Here is a 19,615-nt window from a genome sequence, read left to right on the forward strand (position 1 = left end):
AGACCAAAGACAGCACTCCTCCCAACTTGGACCCCTGTCCTCAAACAGCAAGCCCACCAGTGCAGGGTCCCATTCCCACTCCCCACCCCTACACCTCACGGGCAGTGTGTCCCTGCCAGCTTCCTGACGTGACCTGGGAGAGGAAGCCAAGCCTGCTTGACTTGCAAGTCTGCTGTCTACAGTCCAGTTCTGACCCTAGCACCAGCCCTTACAAGCCATGGCTTGAAGGGTGAGCAGCTTCTGACCCCGACCACCCAAGAGCAGTGACAGGCAGCTAGCCCAGTGAGGTCATGCAGGACACTCAGGGAGGGGCCAGGAGCCAGGAGCCAGCCGAGGTCTCCATCCCAAGTTCTTTGGAGAAGGATAACAGCCCTCAGGTTAGCAGAGGGGCAGAGCTAAGAGACTGCTGGAGTCCTGTCCCTCCCAGGCAGCCTCCCACCCAGCCCCTGATGCACCCCTAACTCCACTCCCCTAAGAAGCTACAAGAGACAAGGCCCAAAAGAGGAGGCTTTTAATACAAAGAGGGTGGGACATGGCCTGGGAAGGACTTAAATAAGGAGGGTAAGTGTCAGGAGCCGGCAGCTGGGGGTGCAGGGACCCTGCGGAGTGGGATGATGCAGACAGAGTTCCGAGCCTCTTTGATTCGCCACCATCGGCCAAGCCTGCAGGGGGCACAAGGAGCAGCTTAGACCCGGACCAGTCTCCAGCCCATTTCCACGCAGTTGTCCAGCCTGCACCACCTCACCACACCCTCAAGGGCCACACATACCTGTGCTCCTGCCCCACCCCAGCCACCAGGAAGTTCCCAGAGCTGGAGAACTTGAGGCTGTTAATAAAACCCACCTGAGCAGAGAGAGAAAGACAACATGAAAAGACATTAGAACACCCCTCAACCACCATCTTCAGCATCGCAGTCAAGGGCTGGGCCTTACCAAGCCTGGGTTAAATCCCTGCTCTGCCCCCTGCTACCTGCTGATACAGGCCAGCCCTTTACCTATCAGGGCCTCAGCCTCCAAATCTGTGAGATGAGGGTAAGCAGAGCACTGGGCTGGCAGTGAGTTTGTGAGGATGAAGGAGGCAGTGTACACCAAGTATGTCAAGGCCGTGGCCTGAGGCTGGCTCCTGGTTGTGGGGCCCTGGAGACCCCATGAGTCCCCACTGACCCAGACCCTACATTCTGAGCACACATCACTGACAGATCCTGCCACTCTCCCTCAGGTCACCCCAGTGTGGACGGTCAAGTCCACACGCTCTAGCCTAACACCCAATCTGGCACCAGCAGTGCAAATCCCATCACAGGGCCAGGCCTCCATGCCTTTGCCCATGCTGCTCCCTGACTTGTACTCCAGCACCCTGGACAGAGCCTAGGCTAGGAAGAGGCGCAGAAGAGGGAAAGGGGGGGGGTCCCCTGCCAGGCCCTGTGCTAGGAGCTGGCCCTGCCCTGAGAAGGTTCCCTTCTGACAAGAAGAAAGATCTTAAAGAGCGAATTCCAGGGGTCTCGGCAGTGTGGCAAAGACAGGCTGAGCATTCAAGCCCACTCACTCACCAGGGGGATGTCACAGAGAAGGTCAAGCCGCCGGAAGCCTTCCCCACACTGCCAAAGCCGCACACAGGAGCTGTGGGAGCCTGGGGAGACAGGGACAGTGAGCAACCCCCACCCGGCAGCCCACCCGGCAGCCCCTCTTCCCTGCCTCTCAGGGCACCCACCTGTGGCCACGAGATCTGTGTTGAGGAGGGCTGCCACCGATGATATCCAGAAGGGCTGCTCCAGGCCTGGCTCCCCCCGCATCCCGTGAGCTTCACGCTGCAGGGCAAGTGGTCGCTTCTTGGAGAGGCCCCACAAGGCCACAGAACTATGGACAGGGAGGGAGTACAGCAGTGAGGGGCCAGAGGCAGAAAAGTCAACACATGTAACACAAAGGATAAATGCTTGAGGGGATGGATACACTGTTTTCCATGATGTGATTACGACACATTGCATGCCTGTATCAAAACATCTCATGTACCCCATAAATACATACAACTAATAGGTACCCACAAAAATTTTTTTTTAATTCTAAAAAAAAGAAAAAAGGCCACATGACAGGAAGGGGTCAAGAGCACATAGCTGAGACAAGGTCATCTGAGCTCTCTGCCTCCGCACCCTCATCTATGAAAAGAGATTACAACAGCTACCCCACTGGGGGTTCCATGAGGCAAGCTCAGGTCCCTGCAGGCAGCCAGCGCTTGGGAGCAGAAGGTGTGGCCAGAGACATCCAAAGGCGCCCTTACCCATCGTCTGCACCGGATACCATGTGCTCCTCGTTGATTAGGTGGATGCAGTCGATGGAGCCCCTGGAGAAAGGGACTGTTGAGGGGTGTGACCTAAGCCCACCCCCAGCCCATGTAGCCCCCACTGGCATGGCAGGCCACCTTACTGGTGGCCGTAGAAGACAAGCTGGGACTCCTCAGGGATCTTCCACACACGTACAGTCCCATCCCGGCCCCCAGCGGTCACACAGCACTCCCGGCCCAGGGCATCTAGTGCAGCCACAGAGTCCTGGTGCCCGAAGCTGCAGAGTGGACAGAGTAGGATAGGGGTCATGCGTGAACTCACGCACATGCATCCACACACCCTCTCCCACACACACTCACAGAGTCTCCACGTAGGAGTTCTCTGCCACGTTCCACACCTTCACGGAGCGGTCATGGGATGTGCTGTAGAGCTGGTGGGTGCCTCTGCGGAACGCCAGCCCCTAAGGGTGCATAGGGAGATGACAAAGGGGACCTGGACTATAGCAGGTGAGAGACAGGTCAGGCCCCGGGAGGACCTCCCAAAAAGCAAGCCATGTGGCATGTCCTGGGAGGCACTTTTGTGCAGCCCACATGCCCATCTGCCCCTGAGCAGATGCAGACTTCTTTATTTTTTTGGAGACAGGGTCTCACCGTGTTGTTGGAGTGCAATGGTGCAATCATAGCTCACTGCAGCCTCCAATTCCTGGACTCAAATGATCCTTTCACCCAGTCTCCCAAAGTGTTGGGATTAAGAGCTGCCACACCCTACCCAGAGGCGGACTTCTCAAGGCCCTCCCTGATTCCTGAGCAAGCTCAACCCAGTCTCCCCCAGGTCTCCCCATCCCTTTAGCCCATTTATGCCTTTCATAACACCACTCACTACCCACTCGCTACCCTTGGATGCAGGTTCCCTGAGGACCGGGACCACAGAGGCCAGCACTGAGCCTAGCGTACTCAGCACATGCCCGCTAACTATCCCCTGGCAAAGGCCCAGCTCCTCACCGACACTGCATCCCGGTGTCCTGTGAAGGTGTACAGGTTCTGGCAGCTCTGGGCCTCCCAAATGAGAATGAGCTTGCTGCGGTCACCCGAAGCCTACGGGGTGAAGACAATGACCACAGGCACCCACTGTGCACCAGACCTCCCACCTGCCCCCAGGGCCAACCTGGCCTTACAAGGTACTTGCCGTCGGAGGAGATGGCCATGCAGAGGACGTGGCTGCTGTGGCCAGGGGACTTTCCCTCGGCACCCTTCTTGGCTCGAGGAATCACATGCAGCTTCCGTCCACTCTCCACACTCCCTGCCGTGGGGGGTGGGGGAGAAGCTACTGGGATGTGGGGACAGAGCTGGCTGGCAACCCCTCTCCAGCATGGAATAAAGAGCCATGGCAAAGGTCCTGGACCAGACTCGGCCAGAAGACCTGGCCCAGCCACCATGAGCCTGCAGAAAAGCCACCTCAGTTTCCTCATCTATGAAGAGGGACATTAGTGCCAAACAGCAGCCATGAAGCCCAAAGAAGAAAAGGGATGGACATGGGATTGATGGTCTGAGTTCTTCTGTCACCAGTGAGTGGAGGAAGAACTGCTCAGCCAGAATGGATGGGAACCCAGGAGGACCGGGGACTCAATCCCAGGACTGCACAGCCTCAAATGCGCTCTAGTCCAACCACCCACCTGCAACACTGATTCCCATTAAATCATCAGCCTGACTTTGTCCAAAGGTCTCTAGGGACAGGGTCTCATAAGCCCCACTGCCAGGCAGCAGCTTCCACTGTCACCCAGAGAGTACCTCTAGGGAAGCAAACCTGCCTGCAGCTCAGGGCTCAGCCTGCCGTGACCACTCTCGCTCCCCTGACCAGCCATCCTGGATGCGCCACGGGGGCTCCAGCCCCACCCAGGCACTCACTCACACTTAATGATGGTGCAGTCTTTAGCAGCAGAGAAGATGGCCGAGTCATCGGGGGTGATGACCAAACATGTGATAGAGAGCTGGTGCCCCCGTAAAACACGAATGTCAGTGGAGGCTGGGGCCTGGATCTGGGCGGACAGGGGCTGGGTCACTGTGGCTGGTGGCATAAAGGCACCACCCCCATCAACCCCACCCAGCAGTGTTGGCCCTTCCCACCCATCCCAGCCAGAAGGAAAACAAGACCCAAGGCTACAGGGACCAGCTCCTTACCTGACCCTATAGTCCCAAGTGTCCACCATGTTCCAGAGCAAAGACCCCCACACCCTGAGCCCCCACTGACTCACCTGCCCACCAACCCAGGTGGGACCCCAATTCCCTCCAACCTTACCAGGCCCACTCACCTCCTTTGCCACTGACTTCTGCAGCCTGCCCCTCTGCTCGAGCTGCATGGAGAGGAGTCAGATGGGACCCTGGGAGCAGATCAGCTCCACCCCTGCCTCCGCCAACTCTCCCTCCACACCTACCACATCCTCCTTCAGGCGCCCCGCCACCTGGTCCTCCTCAAATGCTCGGGCCTCAGCCTTCTCCTCCTCTGTGCAGGACAGACCAGACCAAGTAAACCGAGGCTCAGACCCCTCTTCTCCCATCCTGTCCCCATCCCACTGTTCCAGGGCTGGGTAACGCAGGAAGTTCCAGCTGCCTCAGCAGAGGGGAGGGCAGGCTGGAGGGTTTCTTCATGGCTTTACTTATTGCATCAGTACTTATTGTCAGTACTGGCTTCCCTGGAAGGCCCATGAGAGCTCCTGGCCACCCCCACAGGGCAGCCAGTACTGACAGCCCGGGCACTCACTGGGCACCCATGTCAGTCACCCATCAGGTGGCTGGGGCTGCAGCGGCACACAGCAGACCAACACAGGCACAAGCCCTGCCCATGGCCGGCCTGCCCACTGGCTCACCTTGCTGTCGGAGCTGCTCTAGGTAGAGCTTGGCCAAGCGCAGCTTCTTCTCCTGTGCAGTTTCCTCCAGCTCTTCCTCCTCCTCCTCCTCAGGCCTCCTTGGAGGTAGGCTGTGGGCAGAGAGGGGTTGGGTCTGAGGGACTCAGCTTGTTCCTCTGACCACTAGGACCCTGCCTTCTGAATGCTCACCTTCCTATCCAACCTTCCCCATGCCCGCCAGCCCATATGGCCGGTAACTACACTGCAGAAAGCTGAAGGATGTGACTCTCCAAGCTAAAAGGCCCCACTCAGTGGCCCACATAAGGGTGGAAACAGACCAAAATCCCAAAGAGATCACTAAAGCCTCTCAACTCTGGGGGAAAGAGGAGGCTTCCGAGAGAAACCAGGCTTTCAAAAGAAATCAGGTCACATACAAAGAGTCAGGAACCAAAATGCTCCAGCATCTCAACAGCAATATTGAGAACGAGACAGAGGAGCCTCACACACACAGCTCTGGAGGAATATGCAGACCCCTAAAATGCCATGCCCAGTCAAACGATCAACAATACTGCCAGCTGTGCAAGGTGCCACAGAATTGTTTCTCCCTCTTTTTCTTAAGAAGGATAGAGGATGTACTCCCCAAACAAGAGAGTAAACTAGGAAAGGGAAGGCAAGGGATGCCAGAAACCAGAGATGCTACAGAGAGAACAGAGAAGAGGAGGACACCATCCCCAGACATGACGGGGACAGTCTGGATCAGATCCAAGGACCCACCAGGCAGACACACCGGGACTGTCATCACCACTGCACCATCCTTTACCCTGGGGACAAGGTTCAAAATGAACCTTCACTGCTTGAGGATTGACCTTTACTGGTAAAGTCACTGCTTTCCCCTCCATGCCCCCAGTCCCCAGACCAGCAGAGAGTACTCACTTCACTCAAAGACAGGTCCTGCTTTGACCTGTTTCTGGGAGCTGGGAGTAGGTCATGGGCACTCAAACACAGAAAATCCAGGGCAGCCCATTCCCTCTGATCATGTGCCCACAGTCTCTGTCCATTGCCCTAACCGTGTTTCCAGGACTCACTCATAGCCCTGCCCCTGACTTCCCCAGAAGGGGCCTTGAAAACTCTCAGGAAAGCCAAAGCTGGACCATGCCCCAGCAGTCATTTAGTGCCCTATGCCTGGCAGGCCTTCAGCCAAAAACAGGGCTGGTGCTGCCCTTCCCTTACACAGCCAAGGGACCTGTGTTAAGTTCGGACTTCTACTCAATTTAGCCAAACTAATCGATCTATTGTTGAAGGATTCATATGCATGAGGCAGAACAGTAAAGAAATGCAAGGGAAGTACACACTATGATTCCATTTACATGGCATGCTAGAAAACACACAACTCTAGGGGTGGTAGCTACCACAGACGTGGGGAGGGAGAGGAGCTGACTATGAAGAAGCAGGAAGAGTTTTGGAGGGTGATGAAACCCTTGTATATCTTCAAGGTAGTGGTAGTTACATGACTGTGTATATTTGTCAAAATTCACCAAACCATAACTTTAAAAAGTGAATGTTACTATATGTAAATTATACCTAAATGGAAAATATTAATTTTTTAAAAGAAGAAGAAAGAAACCAAAGAAATTATTAACTCAAGTTAGGAATAACAGTTGGGGCTTCTAAGTTGCTGCAAATGCTCTAGTTCTTAACCTAAGTGGTAAGTGCAGAGGTTTACCATTTTACCACTACTCTCTACGTTACAAATGCATATCATTCACTCTTCTGTATGTAACAAGCTTCACAACACATTGAAAAAATATTTAAAACTGCTTAGCCTACACTAGCCTGGCACACACCCATCCACAATAACCTTCCTGGCACACACTTATCCACAATAACCTTCTGATTAAGAAAAGTACATTAATGGCTGGGCATGGTAGCTTACGCTGGTAATCCCAGCACTCTGGGAGGCTGAGGTGGGTGGATCATTTGAGGTTCAGGAGTTCGAGAGTAGCCTGGCCACCATGGTAAAACTCCATCTCTACTACACATACATAATTAGCCAGGCGTGGTGGTACAGGACTATAATCCCAACTACTCAGGTGGCTGAGGCAGGAAAACCACTTGAACCAGGGAAGCAGAGGTTGCAGTAAGCCAAGATCGCATCACTGCACTCCAGCCTGGGCAACAGAGTGAGACTCTGTCTCAAAAACAAAAAAAGTACATAAGTCTTTCTGCAGGCAAATTAAGGCAACACATACTCAATTCTAGAAGCGAGATTCTCAAGTCAACTCATAAGGAAGACACTAGGATTCCCTGATCCAAGAGCTCTAACCCACAGGGTCGGGCCTGACACCTTGCGTGACTCTTTGAAATCATGAAAGCAACCACACCCATCATCTGCAGAAATGAGGGGGGCATTCAAAGCCCTTTAGAATCTGCATGCACCTATGACCACCCCCCGTTATTGTGTTTTTGTAGAGACAGGGTCTTGCTCTGTCACCCAGACTGGAGGTCAGTGCATGATCATAGCTCACTGCAGCATCAGCTTCCTGGGAAGGGATCCCCCTACCTTAGCCTCCCGAGTAGGTGGGACTACAGGTGCATGCCACCATAGCCAGCTAACTTTTTTATTTTTTGTACAGACAAGATCTCACTATGTTATCCAGGCTGGTCTCAAACTCCTGACCTCAAGCAATCCTCCCACCTTGGCTTCTCAAAGCGCTGGTATTACAGGTGTGAGTTACCAGGCCCAGCCCCTTCCATCTTTTCTATCATCCATTCTGGCACACTTACACCTCAAACTTTCTTCTGATCCCTGAATGCCTTCCCTACCTCTCCATGAGAGACTCCTCCTCATCTCTCAAGACCCTATTTAAATGTCCCTCCCCTGTTCCCAGACACACAACTATAAGATACACATCTCACTACAACACACTCTCTTCACCTGCCTGCCTAACTCTGCACTTTCAACAGTGAAGACGGTGCCTGGCATGTTAAGAGACAGGGACTCCAGTAATTGTGAAATTGCAGGAAAACCGACAAGGGGAGAGGGATGCAAGAAATACTTGACAGCTTTGTTCTGTTTTCCTGCAATTTCACAATCAGTCCAGTCCCATGTTTAGCTCCCTGCCAAAACCCAAGGAGGTCGCAGTAGCCTCGGATTGGGGCCTAGGGTCCTTCCCATCCACAGACCTCGCAGAAAAGAGACTTTGCAGGACCAGAAACTAAAGGAAAGAGCCACGATCTCAGAGCCACGGCCAGAGTCTTGGGTTCTAGGCTTAGCTCTGCCCGGACTCACTGAGTCTTCCATTCACCATGGGCCTCAGTTTTCCCTCCCACTAGGTGGAAAAGAACAGCTCACCTTTCGCTCTCAGAGTCGCTGGAGATCTCCTCATTCATCTTGGTGCCACCTTTGGATTTGCCCCTGTCCCCCGCAGAGACGGCCTGGGAATTATACGGTCCTTTCTTTGGTCAAGAGTCCCGACCACCCTGGCATTGACTAAGGGGCCTCCTCGGGTCCCTCATGAGCCCCAGGATGGTAAAGGCTCCCGGGTTAAGCGCACAGTTTTCTAGGATTTGGCTAGCGGAGAGAGGAACGAAGCTGATTCCAGTTGGTGTCCCGGGCGAAGGGCTGGGGAAGGGCCTGGACCCGGGTCCCTTTGATGGGATGACAGTTGTTCCAGCACCAGGGCATACCGCGGCCCGCAGAAGCACCATGCTCACCTTTCGCCGCCGCTTGCCGGCCGCCGCACCAGCCCCGGCCCCCGAAGCCGGCTTTCCCCGCTTACGAGCAGCCGCTTTTGCCGACATGCTGCCCACCGGGTGTGTGCCTACAGCCACCGGAGAACTCACGTGGCAACTGAACCCTCCCCGCACCCCAGCCGCCTGGCAAGATTCCGCTTCCTGATAGGCTGCCATAGCCCGGGCCCCGCCTTCCAATGCTCCATTGGGTCCTTCGGCAGGCTCTACCACGCCCCCAAACACCCATAGGATGCACTCTTGTGGCCCCGCCTCCTGGAATTCCTATAGGCTCCCGCACCAGGCTCGAGTGGGAAGCCGGCGTCTCCCGGGCGCTTCCGGCCTGAAGCTGCGGCGCTTGCGCTCTGCTGCTGGCTGACTTCGAAATCGCAGCAAGAGCCTTCTCGGTGTTTGCGCCCCCTGGCCGCTGGGGGGCGCCAGAGACGCGGAACCCATCCACGTTCTGGAGCGTGACTCCTCCCCTCCTGGGGCAGCCAGGCGCTAGGCCCAGCGGGGATCCAAGCAGCCCTCGGGAGAGGGAGGCAGTGCCTGTACCCGGGCCCAAGGTCACCGGGCGACCGACAGATGCATGCTGCAAGCCCCGGCCACATGAGCAGCACTACGGACGCGACTGCCCGGGCCTTGGATATGCCAGATCGAGTGCCCACCTGTCCGTGGGACTGGCCTCCTGACTCGACCTGTCCTGGCCTCTGCTTCACCCCACTGGTGGCCAAATAGCCGATGTCTAACCCTTACACAAGCACATACGGCGTCTGGTGATTCTTGGGAATTCCCTCGCTAAGTCACGCCTGAGACTCATGGGGAGATACTAGACCTGAGACTGCCCTGGGAGGCGCACACAACCAGGTCGGGTGGCAGCCAAGACCTCTCCCATGTCCCTGCTTTTCTTAGGTGAGTGTCCTATGGTCCTGCCCACAGTCCTCCGCAGGGCAGAGCAGGGCAGAGCAGGGCAAGGCCTGGTGGGACTGGCCTTTGCCCTCTGGCAGTTCAAGGCCGTTGATCTGGAGTTCTGACTTCCCAGAACTCTTCAGTCCATTGGGAAGGGCCTCTACAGCACTGGGTTCTAAGCTTCAGGGGGATAAATCTGGCCCCAAGAGTCCCGCCCCCAGCATCCTCTGCCCACCCTCCCCCATAGCTCCGTGACTCAGCCCAGCAACCATGCCAGGGCTGAACTAGCTGACACAGGGGGAGGAGCCCCTAAGTGGACTGGAGCGATCTTCCTTTCACTTTCCCTACCCCTCAGGACTCACAGGTGAGCTGGAGAGGATAGGGAGCCAGGCAGACTCTGTTGACCAGAGTGGGAAGACTGGACAGAGTCCTAACCTTGCACTTGTGACTGGGGAAAGGAGTGTTTCTGAGTGACAAAGAGCTGGGTGTGGTCTGGGGCTGGGAATGCAGTCAGAGTGGACAGAGGACACAGTGAAAGGCCACCAAACCGGGAGCCCGGGGTGGGACAAGTTGGTGCTATACAGGCCCAGGGCGGGGGTGGGGAGTGAGAGTGGGCATTGGGGATGAGGAGACCATGGAGGCCCATAGGCCCCTCTGTGCCTCAGGACAGCCATGGCTCCAAAGCGGAAGCCCTCGGTACAGACTGAGGGCCCTGAGAAGAAGAAAGGGCGGCAGGGGGCAGGGGAGGAGGACCTCTTCCGCTCCGCTGCTGAGGCCCTCAGGGCCGCACCTGCAGAGAAGCGCATAATCCGTGTGGATCCGACGTGTCCGCTCAGCAGCAACCCTGGGACCCAGGTGAGTGGCCCCAGCCAGGCCAGAGCCTGCCCACTGATAAGCACAAACACACCCAGGCCTCCCCCTTGGGGCTCAGTTCTGGTTTTGGAGCCCAAGGCCCCCAGGTAAGCGCGCCAGAGCAAGGCCATGTTCTTCTGACCACATGGGTCTGTGTCCCATCAGGTCTAGGCAGGTCACATCTGCTTTTCAGACCCCATGCAGGCCTCCGCCCAGCATGCTTAGGGAAAGGTTCTGACCACCTCAGTCTCCGTGGCGCTCACCCGTGTCCCTTCAGGGCAGAGCCATGTCCCTCTTGGATTTCCCCATTCAGTGCCCAGCTGTGTCCTCCCAGAATCCCCCATACCCCCATGCGAGTGTCACACCACATTCCCTAGGGAAGAGCCATGACCACCCAAGCTTCCAAGACAGAGTCCCTCTGACTCCCACTGCTGTCAGACTCCTGTCCCCTTTGGAGCCCTCTCAGTGTGCAGCCAGGCACCCGTCTGACCCCCGCCAGCCTGCCCCCACCTCCCTTCTGGCCCAGGTGCATGAGGACTACGACTGCACCCTGAACCAGACTGACATCGGGAAGAACAACAACAAGTTCTACGTCATCCAGCTGCTCCAGGACGGCAGCCGCTTCGCCTGCTGGACCCGCTGGGGCCGCGTGGTGAGTGCCCCGCTTGCTCTGCACATGCTGCCCAGGGCCCCCAGAAGGCCACGGCTACTGACTGGGCGGCATCCCCAACCGTCCAGGGGTGCTCAGCACAGGGCCTGGCCCAGCACACAGGCCAGCAAACGCCAATGGTGGGCACACCCCTGAAGGTTGTCTGTGGGTGGCAGGGAGAGCTCGGCCAGTCGAAGCTCAACCCCTTCACAACACTAGAAGATGCAAAGAAGGACTTTGAGAAGAAATTTCAGGAAAAGACCAAGAACAAATGGGCAGAGCGAGACCGATTTGTGGCCCACCCCGGCAAGTACACACTTATCGAAGTGCAGGGAGAGGATGAGGCCCAGGAAGCTGTGGTGAAGGTGAGAGGGCCAGGGAAGGGAGGCGGGCCCTGGGCAGAGGGAGGGCGCTGGCTGGAGAGTCCCCGCTGGTTGGGCTGTGCCACTGCCCAGCTGTGCAGCCTCAGGCACAGAACTCCCCTCTGGCCTCAGGCTGGCTGGTCTCTGTCTGGTGTCGCGCCCTGCCCAGCCACTCCTGCTCACACGTGCTCTGTGTCTTCAGGTGGACGGAGGCCCAGTGAGGACTGTGGCTAAGCAGGTACAGCCCTGCTCCCTGGACCCAGCCACGCAGAAGCTCATCACTAACATCTTCAGCAAGGAGATGTTTAAGAATGCCATGGCCCTCATGGACCTGGGTGAGGGGTGAGGCAGGCAGGGTGGCAGGGGCCTCAGGGAGGCAGGGCTTCGGGGCTGAGTCTCCCCGCTCCCCCATCTCCCCAGATGTGAAGAAGATGCCCCTGGGAAAGTTGAGCAAGCAGCAGATTGCACGTGGCTTCGAGGCCTTGGAGGCGCTGGAGGACGCCCTGAAAGGCCCCGGGGATGGTGGCCAGAGCCTGGAGGAGCTGTCCTCCCACTTTTACACCGTCATACCGCACAACTTTGGCCGTAGCCGGCCCCCGCCCATCAATACCCCGGAGCTTCTGCAGGCCAAGAAGGACATGCTGCTGGTGAGGGCTGGCGGGGGTGCAGGCAGGCAGTGGGGCCTAGGCGACCAGCGAGATGAGGGACAGGTGGCCAAGAAGGCCCAGAGGGGTGGACTGCCTGGGCGAGCTGACAGATGGGTGGGGAAGGCCAGGAAGACAGATGGGGTAATGGGACAGGCGGACACACTGGTGGGGTGGCTGCAGTACCAGGCATGTGAGAGAGGAGAGGGGAAGCCAAAGGTCACGTGGGAAGACGAGCGGCCAGGGCCCATCATCCTAGGTGCTGGCAGACATCGAGCTGGCCCAGGCCCTGCAGGCAGCCTCTGAGCAGAAGAAGATGGTGGAGGAGGTGCCACACCCCCTAGACCGAGACTACCGGCTTCTCAAGTGCCAGCTGCAGCTGCTGGACCCTGGGGCACCTGAGTACAAGGTGAGCTGGGCCCCACAGAGGGGCCAGGCTAACAGTGAGACCCGTCCCTCTGCCCACCTGCCCTCCAGGTACCCAGAGGAATACTCGCCCTCAGCCTTCTCTTCCTGTGTCTCCAGGGCCTGCAGAGGGCTCGGGACTAGGGGGACAAGAAGAGGGGGATTAGCTCCTGAGCCTCCCACCCTGGCACCCAGCTTCTGCTCTCCCCACAGGTGATACAGACCTACTTAAAACAGACTGGCAACAACCACAGGTGCCCTACTCTTCAACACGTTTGGAGAGTAAACCGAGAAGGGGAGGTAAGGGAGATCCCCCACCCCCTCCACCATCACCCCTGTGCCTTAGGAAGATGCCCTTGGCTTATCTGCCCCTTGGCAAATCGTTTAGCAACTCTGCTCAGTTTCTGCCAGGCCATGAGTGTGCCCGAGTAAGCAGAGGGGCCCTCAGGCTTGGTCACACCTCTGAGCAGCAGGGCAAGGTGCCTGAGTGCTTGGGTGGCATGACTCCCATTTCTCCCATCCTTTCCACTCAGGGAGACAGATTCCAGGCCCACTCCAGACTGGGTAATCGGAGGCTGCTGTGGCACGGCACCAACGTGGCCGTGGTGGCCGCCATCCTCACTAGTGGGCTCCGCATCATGCCACATTCTGGTGGGCGTGTTGGCAAGGGCATCTACTTTGCCTCAGAGAACAGCAAGTCAGCTGGCTACGGTGAGGTTTCCCTCTAGGCCAGGCCCTGGGAGGGGTGGCACTAAGGTGGATGGGGCCCAGTCCTTGCCCACTGGAAACTCACGGTAGATCCGAAAGAAGAACCATTTAGTGGTTAATGACTACAGTGCTCAGTGGGTTGTCCTTGGCTTTAGGATGGGGATCTCAGCGGAAGTGCCTGATGGTCAGGGATGGCTTCCTGGAGGAGGTAATACAGATAGAATGGGTGCACCAACCAGACCTGGGAGTGATGGCGAGCCCAGCTGGACTTGTCTGTGGCAGGATCTCAGTGGCTATAGCTGTGGAGAAGGTAGCAGCAGCCAGAGGCTGCTGGGAGGCCATGCTCTCATCCAGGCCAGATGTGAGGGGTGCCTTGTCCAGGGCTGGGAGGTGCGGGGGAGGGAGCCCATGAGAGGGATGTGTGGGAGGTGGGATGGCCAGCGTGTGGGAAAGGGTCAGTGCGGTCTCCAGTGACTTCCAAGTTTCTGGCCAGAAGTGTCCTCACTGAAATGACCTCCTGGGCTGACCTCATCATTGGAGGCCACCACCATTTGTAAGGCCAAGAGAGCATGGACCAAGGATACATCCCAGAACAGATGGGGCTGAGGTTCTAGGATGCCTGAGGTCACCAAGAGCAAGGAGTCCACCAGGAGGGCAGAGGAGCTTAGGAAACAGTGGCAGGGTAGGCTCAGGAGAACCAGCGTGAGGAGGTCCCAGGTAGGGGCTGATGATGTCAGCAGCGAAGTCAGCAGAGCAGGCCAGGGAGAAAAGCCTCTGCCCCGGGTTTGGTCACTGGGAGGCCATTGCTGACTTTCATGAGGACAGCAGCGGGTGCAGAGGCCTGGCCACAGGGAGCAGACCAGGACAAGGAGGGAGTGACGGCTGGAGGAGAGTGAGCCTTTTCTGGGCTGGGGCAGCAAAGCCAGAAGGGATAACATGGCAGCAGAGGGGAGCCTGCAGGTTAGCAGGAGGCAGGCTGAGCTGCCGGCCGGTGCCTCCCTGTGTTCTCCAGTTACTGGCATGAACTGTGGGGACCATTACATCGGCTACATGTTCCTGGGTGAGGTGGCCCTGGGCAGAGAGTACCATATCACCAGGGACAACCCCAGCTTGAAGACCCCACCTCCTGGCTTCAACAGTGTCATTGCCCGAGGCCACACCGAGCCTGGTGAGTCCTTGGAAGCTGGACAGGCCAAGGAGAGAGGTGGGGCTGAGGTGGGGGCTGGGACATTTTCAGGGAGGGGGCTGTGAAAAGGGACAAAAAGAAGCTTCCCTGTAGCCACTCACTTTGTCATTTGACAAATATCCACTGATTCAACAAATCTTTCCTGGGCATCCCGGAGGGCTTCAATGCTCAGTCATTGACCAAGCATTGAAGGATGAGTAGGCGTTTCCCAGAGAGAAGGCAGGACGGACACTCCAGGCAGAAGCCCGAGCCTATCCCGTGGTCTGGAGGTAGGCAAGGTGGAATGAGCAGGCGTGCCCTCTGACAGATGTGGAGACAGCAGGCAGCAGGACTTATTTGTAAGGCCAGGGACCAGTGACCCCTGAGCCACCCTGACCCTTGATGTGCCCTGCAGATCCGACCCAGGACACTGAGCTGGAGCTGGATGGCCAGCGAGTAGTGGTGCCCCAGGGCCGGCCTCTGCCCTGCCCAGAGTTCAGCAGCTCCACATTCTCCCAGAGCGAGTACCTCATCTACCAGGAGAGCCAGTGTCGCCTGCGCTACCTGCTGGAGGTTCACCTCTGAGTGCCCACTCTGTCCCCCTGGGTCCTGCAGGGCTGGACGGTGATCTTCACTCTTCTTCCCTGTCTCCGGTTCCCCCGTATCACTCCTTTTTTCAAGAATGCAATACATTGTTGTTAACTACAGTCACCGAGCTATACAAGATCCCTGGATTTACTCCTCCTGTCTGACTGAAATTTTGTATTCTTTGACCCACAGCTGCCCAGCCCCTCTCCTCCCAGGGTTCTCCTCTTTACTTGTATAAGGCAGCTTCTTTAGGTTCCACATGTAAGTGAGGTCATGCGATGTTTGTCTTTCTGTGCCTGGCTTATTTCACTTAGCATAATATCCACCAGGTTCACCCATGTTTTCATAAAGGACAGGATTTCTCCCTTTTTAAGGCTGAATAGCACTCTGTTTTGTATATGCTCCACCTTTCCCCTATCTGTTCATCTATCGGTGGACATTGAGGTTGCTTCCATCTCTCGGCTATTGTGAACAGTGCTGCAGTGAACTGGCAGCACAGACATCTCTTGGACATGCTGATTTCATTCCCCTTGGATGGTTGCTGGATCCATATCGCTCCTCTTGCCAGGCTCCCCTGTGTCCCAGACATCGATCCCCCTTCCTTCCAATCCCTGTTAGCCTTGGCATGGCTGTGGCCCCAGAGTCTTGCCTCCTAAAGTGATGGGTGTGGTGGGGACATATTATAGGGACACAGATGCAACAGCCTACTCAAGGGGCACAGCTGAGAGTGGGCTGGGTCCCACATCCACCCAGGCCGTCCATCCTGGCCTGGACTGTACATCAGAGCCATGTGGTCACCAAGGTAGGCTAAACTGCAGGCGTGCCCAAGCAGGTTTAGTAAACATGGTATTCTATTGCTCCAGCCTCTGCCTGTCTGTGCCACAGCTGCGCTGGGCCTGAGCCTCCAGCCACACTCCAGGGAGTAAGCACTCACATGGGTTGATGTGGATCATGTACATACCCCTGCCCCTCCTGGTCCATCACTGTAACAGCCTGCTTCCTCTCATTGAGCCTTTGAGGGCAACCCCCGCTATCAACTTAGAACTGTTTGTCATCTGGGGACCCATGTGGTGATTCTGTCCTTCATCCCAGACATTGTCAGGTGAATCAAGCATTCCTCATGTCTTAGCACCAAACATCCCTTTGTGTCTTTTTGTTTTCCAGGCAGGGTCTAACTCTGTCACCCAGGCTGGAGTGCAGTGGTGCGACCACTGCTCACTGCAGCCTCAACCTCCCCAGGCTCAGGTGATCCTCCCACCTCAGCCTCCAGAGTAGCTGGGACTGCAGGTACATGACACCATACCTGGCTAATTTTTGAGCTTTGCCATGTTGCCCAGGTTGGTCACAAACTCCAGGGCTGAGATGATCCTCCTGCCTTGGCCTCCCAAAGTGCTGGGATCACCGCACCCAGCCTCCTTTGTGTCTTAATCTAAATATTACAAACAAGTTGAGCGCATGTCAGGAGCACAGCTCTGCAATCATGAAAGGAGGCTGTTCAGGCAGAAATGCCAGTGATCACCAGCAGGTCATCCTACCCACGGACGAGGAGTGCCAGTGCTGGAGCAGGCGACGTCCAGGCTAGGGTTGCATGGTACATTTAGATGTTGTGTCCCGTTAGTCTCCTTTAATCTGAAAACAGTCCTCAGCTTTTTTTTTTTTTCTTTTATAACTTTGACATTCTTGAACTCTTGAAGAATATAGACCAGTTTTATAGAATGTTTCTGAGTTTAGGTTTCTCTGATGCTTTGTCGTGATTAGACTTAGGTATTGCATAGGCAGGAACATGACATAAATGATATGCATGGCCCATTCTTGGTAATGTTAATTAACCTTGATCATCTATTAAGGTGATGTCCACCACGTTTCTCCACTGTGAAGCTACCATTTCTCTCCTTTGTAATTAATCAGTAACCTGTGGGGAAATATTGTGGGGTGTAAATGTCCCTTGTTTCATCACCTTTCACCCATTAGCTTTAATATCCATTGATGATAACTTACCCGAAATCAATTACCTGAATCAATTTTTGCTAAGATGGTTGGAAACGGTAGTTATCTAACTCCATCATTTCCTTTATGGTATTAGTTAACAATATCCCTTCTGTCTTTGTTATCAGTATAGACTCATGGATTTTTATTTTATTCAGTGAGTTATAATCCATTACTGTCATTTATTTTTGAGCCTCAAGTTGTCCCACGTTTGGCCATCAGAAGGTCCCTTTTTTTTTGAGCAGATCCTTTCTGTCTGGCATCACAAGATGTTCCAAGTTCATCTTGTACAAACTTGGAATCAGCCATTTCTCCAAGGAGTCCTGGTTCCTGAGAGCAGGATATGTTGTTTAGAATCCAAGATCTGGGCAGTAGATGTGCTTCTTGGTACTAAGGTGTCATTGCTTTTAAGTCCTTTCAGCAAAGAGAACTAAGGAATGTGTATATGTGCTGGGCACAGTGGCTCTCGCCTATAACCTCAGCACTTTGAGAAGCCAAAGCAGGAGGATCTCTTGAGCCCAAGAGTTCAAAGCTGGAGTGAGTTATGATTGCAACACTACATTCCAGCCTGAATGATAAATTGAGACTCTGTCTCTAAAAAAATAAAAAAGGAAAAAAAAGAAGGGGGAGAAGGAATAAGTATGTGTGAATAAAAAACAAACATATCTCTCTATACCTATTTCTCCAGTTCCAATCAAATACCACAGAGTTCTTCCATTCTTCCCCAATTCCCTATTTCCTCAGTTCTCCAACAGTAAGAACCTGGGTTTCTATCAACATCAATATATCTACCTATTTGCTCAATTCTACACAAAAAGGAGTTGCAGAATTGCCATACCCATACCCTGTGAAAAACAAACGTTCTAAATAAGAGCTCATGATGTATCTGATCTTACTCAAGATTATCTTTTTGTCTTTAGACTGAGGGTCCATGGTCAAAGTAACAGTTTGAATACAGGTTCAGATGTTACTTGGATTGGTTCTTTCTCTTCAATGAGTTATGTTATTGGTTTGAAATACAGGTAGGCTCAATCATTTCTGTCTACATTCTTGTTACTGTATCGTTTTCAATATGTGGAACATTAATATAGTTCCAAAAGGTCCACTCTATACAAGTAGAATCCTTCTGTCCCCTCACTTCATTCCTACTCACCTGCTGGAGGGAGCCAGTTTCTTAGTTTCTGGCATATCCTTCCTGTGACTTTTTTATTTTGTTTTGTTTTGTGTTTTGCAAATTTTGCAATACACACACATACATACACGTGCTAACAAGGTGTTTTAATTTTTTATTCATATTAATGATGTTGAAGGGACCATGAACTCTGCAACCCGCCATAGTCTCCACCCCGCCCTAGTCCACTTTTCTCATTTGCTGCTCCCACCTGGCCCTACTGAGCTCTCTCCAGGGCCTGGTAGCTCAAGGGCTGCCCCAGGCCTACAGGGCTGCCTGGGTAGAAACCAAAACTTCAAAATCTAGCTTCACCTCCTAGAAGCAAATGCCCAAGTTCAAGTTGTAGCCAAGGAAAGGAAGGGACACCTGTGTGGACGTAGCTCTAGGAAGCAAGTGACCTGGATTCCAGGTCCAACTCAGCTGTTTGATATGGGACACATTTCTCCCCTCTCTGGGCCCTACTTTTCTCATCTGAATAATGGAGAACTACACTGGAGTCCTTTGAACTCCAGCACAAAATTAGTCAAACCAGGAGGCCCATGTCCTCTCTTCACCATCTAGATCTGCAGCGATGCTGACCATGTGCCTGTGAGGGGTGCTAGGGGCACAGGCGGTACAAGTGAGACTCATGAGATCCCTGCTCTCATGGAGCTTACATTCCAGCAAAGCAGGCTCTAAGCAAATGTGTGCATAAATGTGAAATACCACAGCAGGTAGGGAAAGTGCCGGGGAGAAAAATAAAGCAGGATAAAATGATTTGAGTGATGAGAAGGTAGAACGATTTTAGAAAAGATGGTCGCTGAAGGTCCCTCTCGAGTAGAGACCTGAATCGTGTGAGGGAGCAAGCCGTGGGCAGATCTGCAGGAAGGGTGTTCTTGCAATGGAAACACCAGATGCAAAGAAACCGGTTTGATGGGCAGAAAGAACAGCAAGCAGACTGCTGTGGCTAGAAATACTGTGAGCAAGGAGGGTGAGCTCAGAAATGGGCAGAAAAGGCAGATAATAGGGCCTAGCTCACATTACAGAGGAGCTGAGATTCTATTCTGATCTATTCTGATGATAGGAAGCTCTTGGAGGGATGAAAGCTGGGTCATGGCCCATGTGCTTTGTTTTTAGAGGGATCCACTTCAGCCACTGTGTAGAGAGTAGACGGTAGAATATATGTCAGTTAACATCCAGTCAGCAAGATAGAAATTACCCTAGGTATTTCAGACAAGGGAAATTTGATACAGGGAAAGAATTGAATGACCAAATGGGGGATGATGCGGCAATCCAAAGATTAGCAACAGCCGGAAGTCACTACCACCCTAAGACTGGAGAGATCAAGGAA

At 54.5% G+C, this 19,615-nt stretch overlaps 2 protein-coding genes across 8 annotated transcripts; one reads left to right on the forward strand and one right to left on the reverse strand.

The window, feature by feature from the left end:
• Positions 1–494: 494 nt before the first annotated feature.
• Positions 495–8,990, reverse strand: RRP9 (ribosomal RNA processing 9, U3 small nucleolar RNA binding protein). The gene is made up of 15 exons (XM_032290042.1): positions 8,832–8,990; positions 8,470–8,552; positions 5,139–5,248; positions 4,707–4,774; positions 4,584–4,625; positions 4,184–4,310; positions 3,450–3,574; positions 3,277–3,369; positions 2,635–2,735; positions 2,418–2,552; positions 2,272–2,334; positions 1,708–1,853; positions 1,547–1,626; positions 770–843; positions 495–662 (listed from the first exon to the last, which is right to left on the reverse strand). Exons 1-15 carry the CDS (start codon positions 8,916–8,918, stop codon positions 569–571), a joined length of 1,428 nt encoding a protein of 475 aa, XP_032145933.1. The 5' UTR covers positions 8,919–8,990; the 3' UTR covers positions 495–568.
• Positions 8,991–9,323: 333 nt separating this feature from the next.
• Positions 9,324–15,501, forward strand: PARP3 (poly(ADP-ribose) polymerase family member 3). 7 transcript variants are annotated; one of them, XM_032290045.1, is made up of 12 exons: positions 9,325–9,758; positions 10,003–10,119; positions 10,421–10,610; positions 11,134–11,259; positions 11,433–11,621; positions 11,821–11,953; positions 12,039–12,265; positions 12,522–12,671; positions 12,881–12,967; positions 13,201–13,378; positions 14,388–14,579; positions 14,956–15,501. In XM_032290045.1, the coding sequence occupies exons 3-12, from the start codon at positions 10,428–10,430 to the stop codon at positions 15,123–15,125; spliced, it is 1,635 nt and encodes a 544-aa protein (XP_032145936.1). In that variant the 5' UTR covers positions 9,325–9,758; positions 10,003–10,119; positions 10,421–10,427; the 3' UTR covers positions 15,126–15,501. The 7 variants fall into 7 exon arrangements, with proteins under 7 accessions (XP_032145937.1, XP_032145935.1, XP_032145936.1 ...); XM_032290049.1 differs by having other exon boundaries at positions 9,326–9,758; positions 14,388–14,543; XM_032290046.1 differs by lacking the exon at positions 10,003–10,119 and having other exon boundaries at positions 9,324–9,758.
• The last annotated feature ends 4,114 nt before the right edge of the window (positions 15,502–19,615 follow it).

The sequence above is a fragment of the Sapajus apella genome, unplaced genomic scaffold (assembly GCF_009761245.1).
Source record: "Sapajus apella isolate SASKATOON/1434 unplaced genomic scaffold, GSC_monkey_1.0 scaffold23, whole genome shotgun sequence".
In the NCBI taxonomy this organism is placed as follows: Eukaryota; Metazoa; Chordata; class Mammalia; order Primates; family Cebidae; genus Sapajus; species Sapajus apella.